Source organism: Cariama cristata, unplaced genomic scaffold (genome assembly GCF_000690535.1).
Source record: "Cariama cristata isolate BGI_N322 unplaced genomic scaffold, ASM69053v1 scaffold32182, whole genome shotgun sequence".
Classification (NCBI taxonomy): Eukaryota; Metazoa; Chordata; class Aves; order Cariamiformes; family Cariamidae; genus Cariama; species Cariama cristata.
Window position 1 is genome coordinate 1,295 of NW_009604887.1, and position 269 is coordinate 1,563.

The 269-nt window shown below is 63.2% G+C and overlaps 1 protein-coding gene across 1 annotated transcript in view; it reads left to right on the plus strand.

Moving 5' to 3' along the window:
• FES (FES proto-oncogene, tyrosine kinase) overlaps window positions 1-269 on the plus strand; it is a gene marked incomplete at both ends in the record, with an annotated part of 2,728 nt that overhangs the window by 1,290 nt on the left and 1,169 nt on the right. The window contains one exon of the mRNA XM_009695770.1: window positions 163-267. Within this exon, the coding sequence (XP_009694072.1) occupies window positions 163-267 (105 nt within the window). The remainder of the gene's footprint in view (window positions 1-162; window positions 268-269) is intronic.

Below are 269 nucleotides of genomic sequence, written 5' to 3' on the forward strand. Positions count from 1 at the left end.
GGGACGTGGTACTGTTCAAACCGCGCTGGGACTGCAGCATCCTTGTGCGGAGGGCTGTGTCCCCAGGCTGGCTGGGCAGAGCGTTCTGGGAACACCACGGAGGTGGCCTGTGCTCGGGCCAGCCGGGCCCCCGCACACTCACGGTGCCCTTCCTTGTCCCCACAGGATCCTCAAACAGTACAACCACCCGAACATCGTCCGGCTCATTGGCGTCTGCACCCAGAAGCAGCCCATTTACATTGTCATGGAGCTGGTGCAGGGTGAGTGGC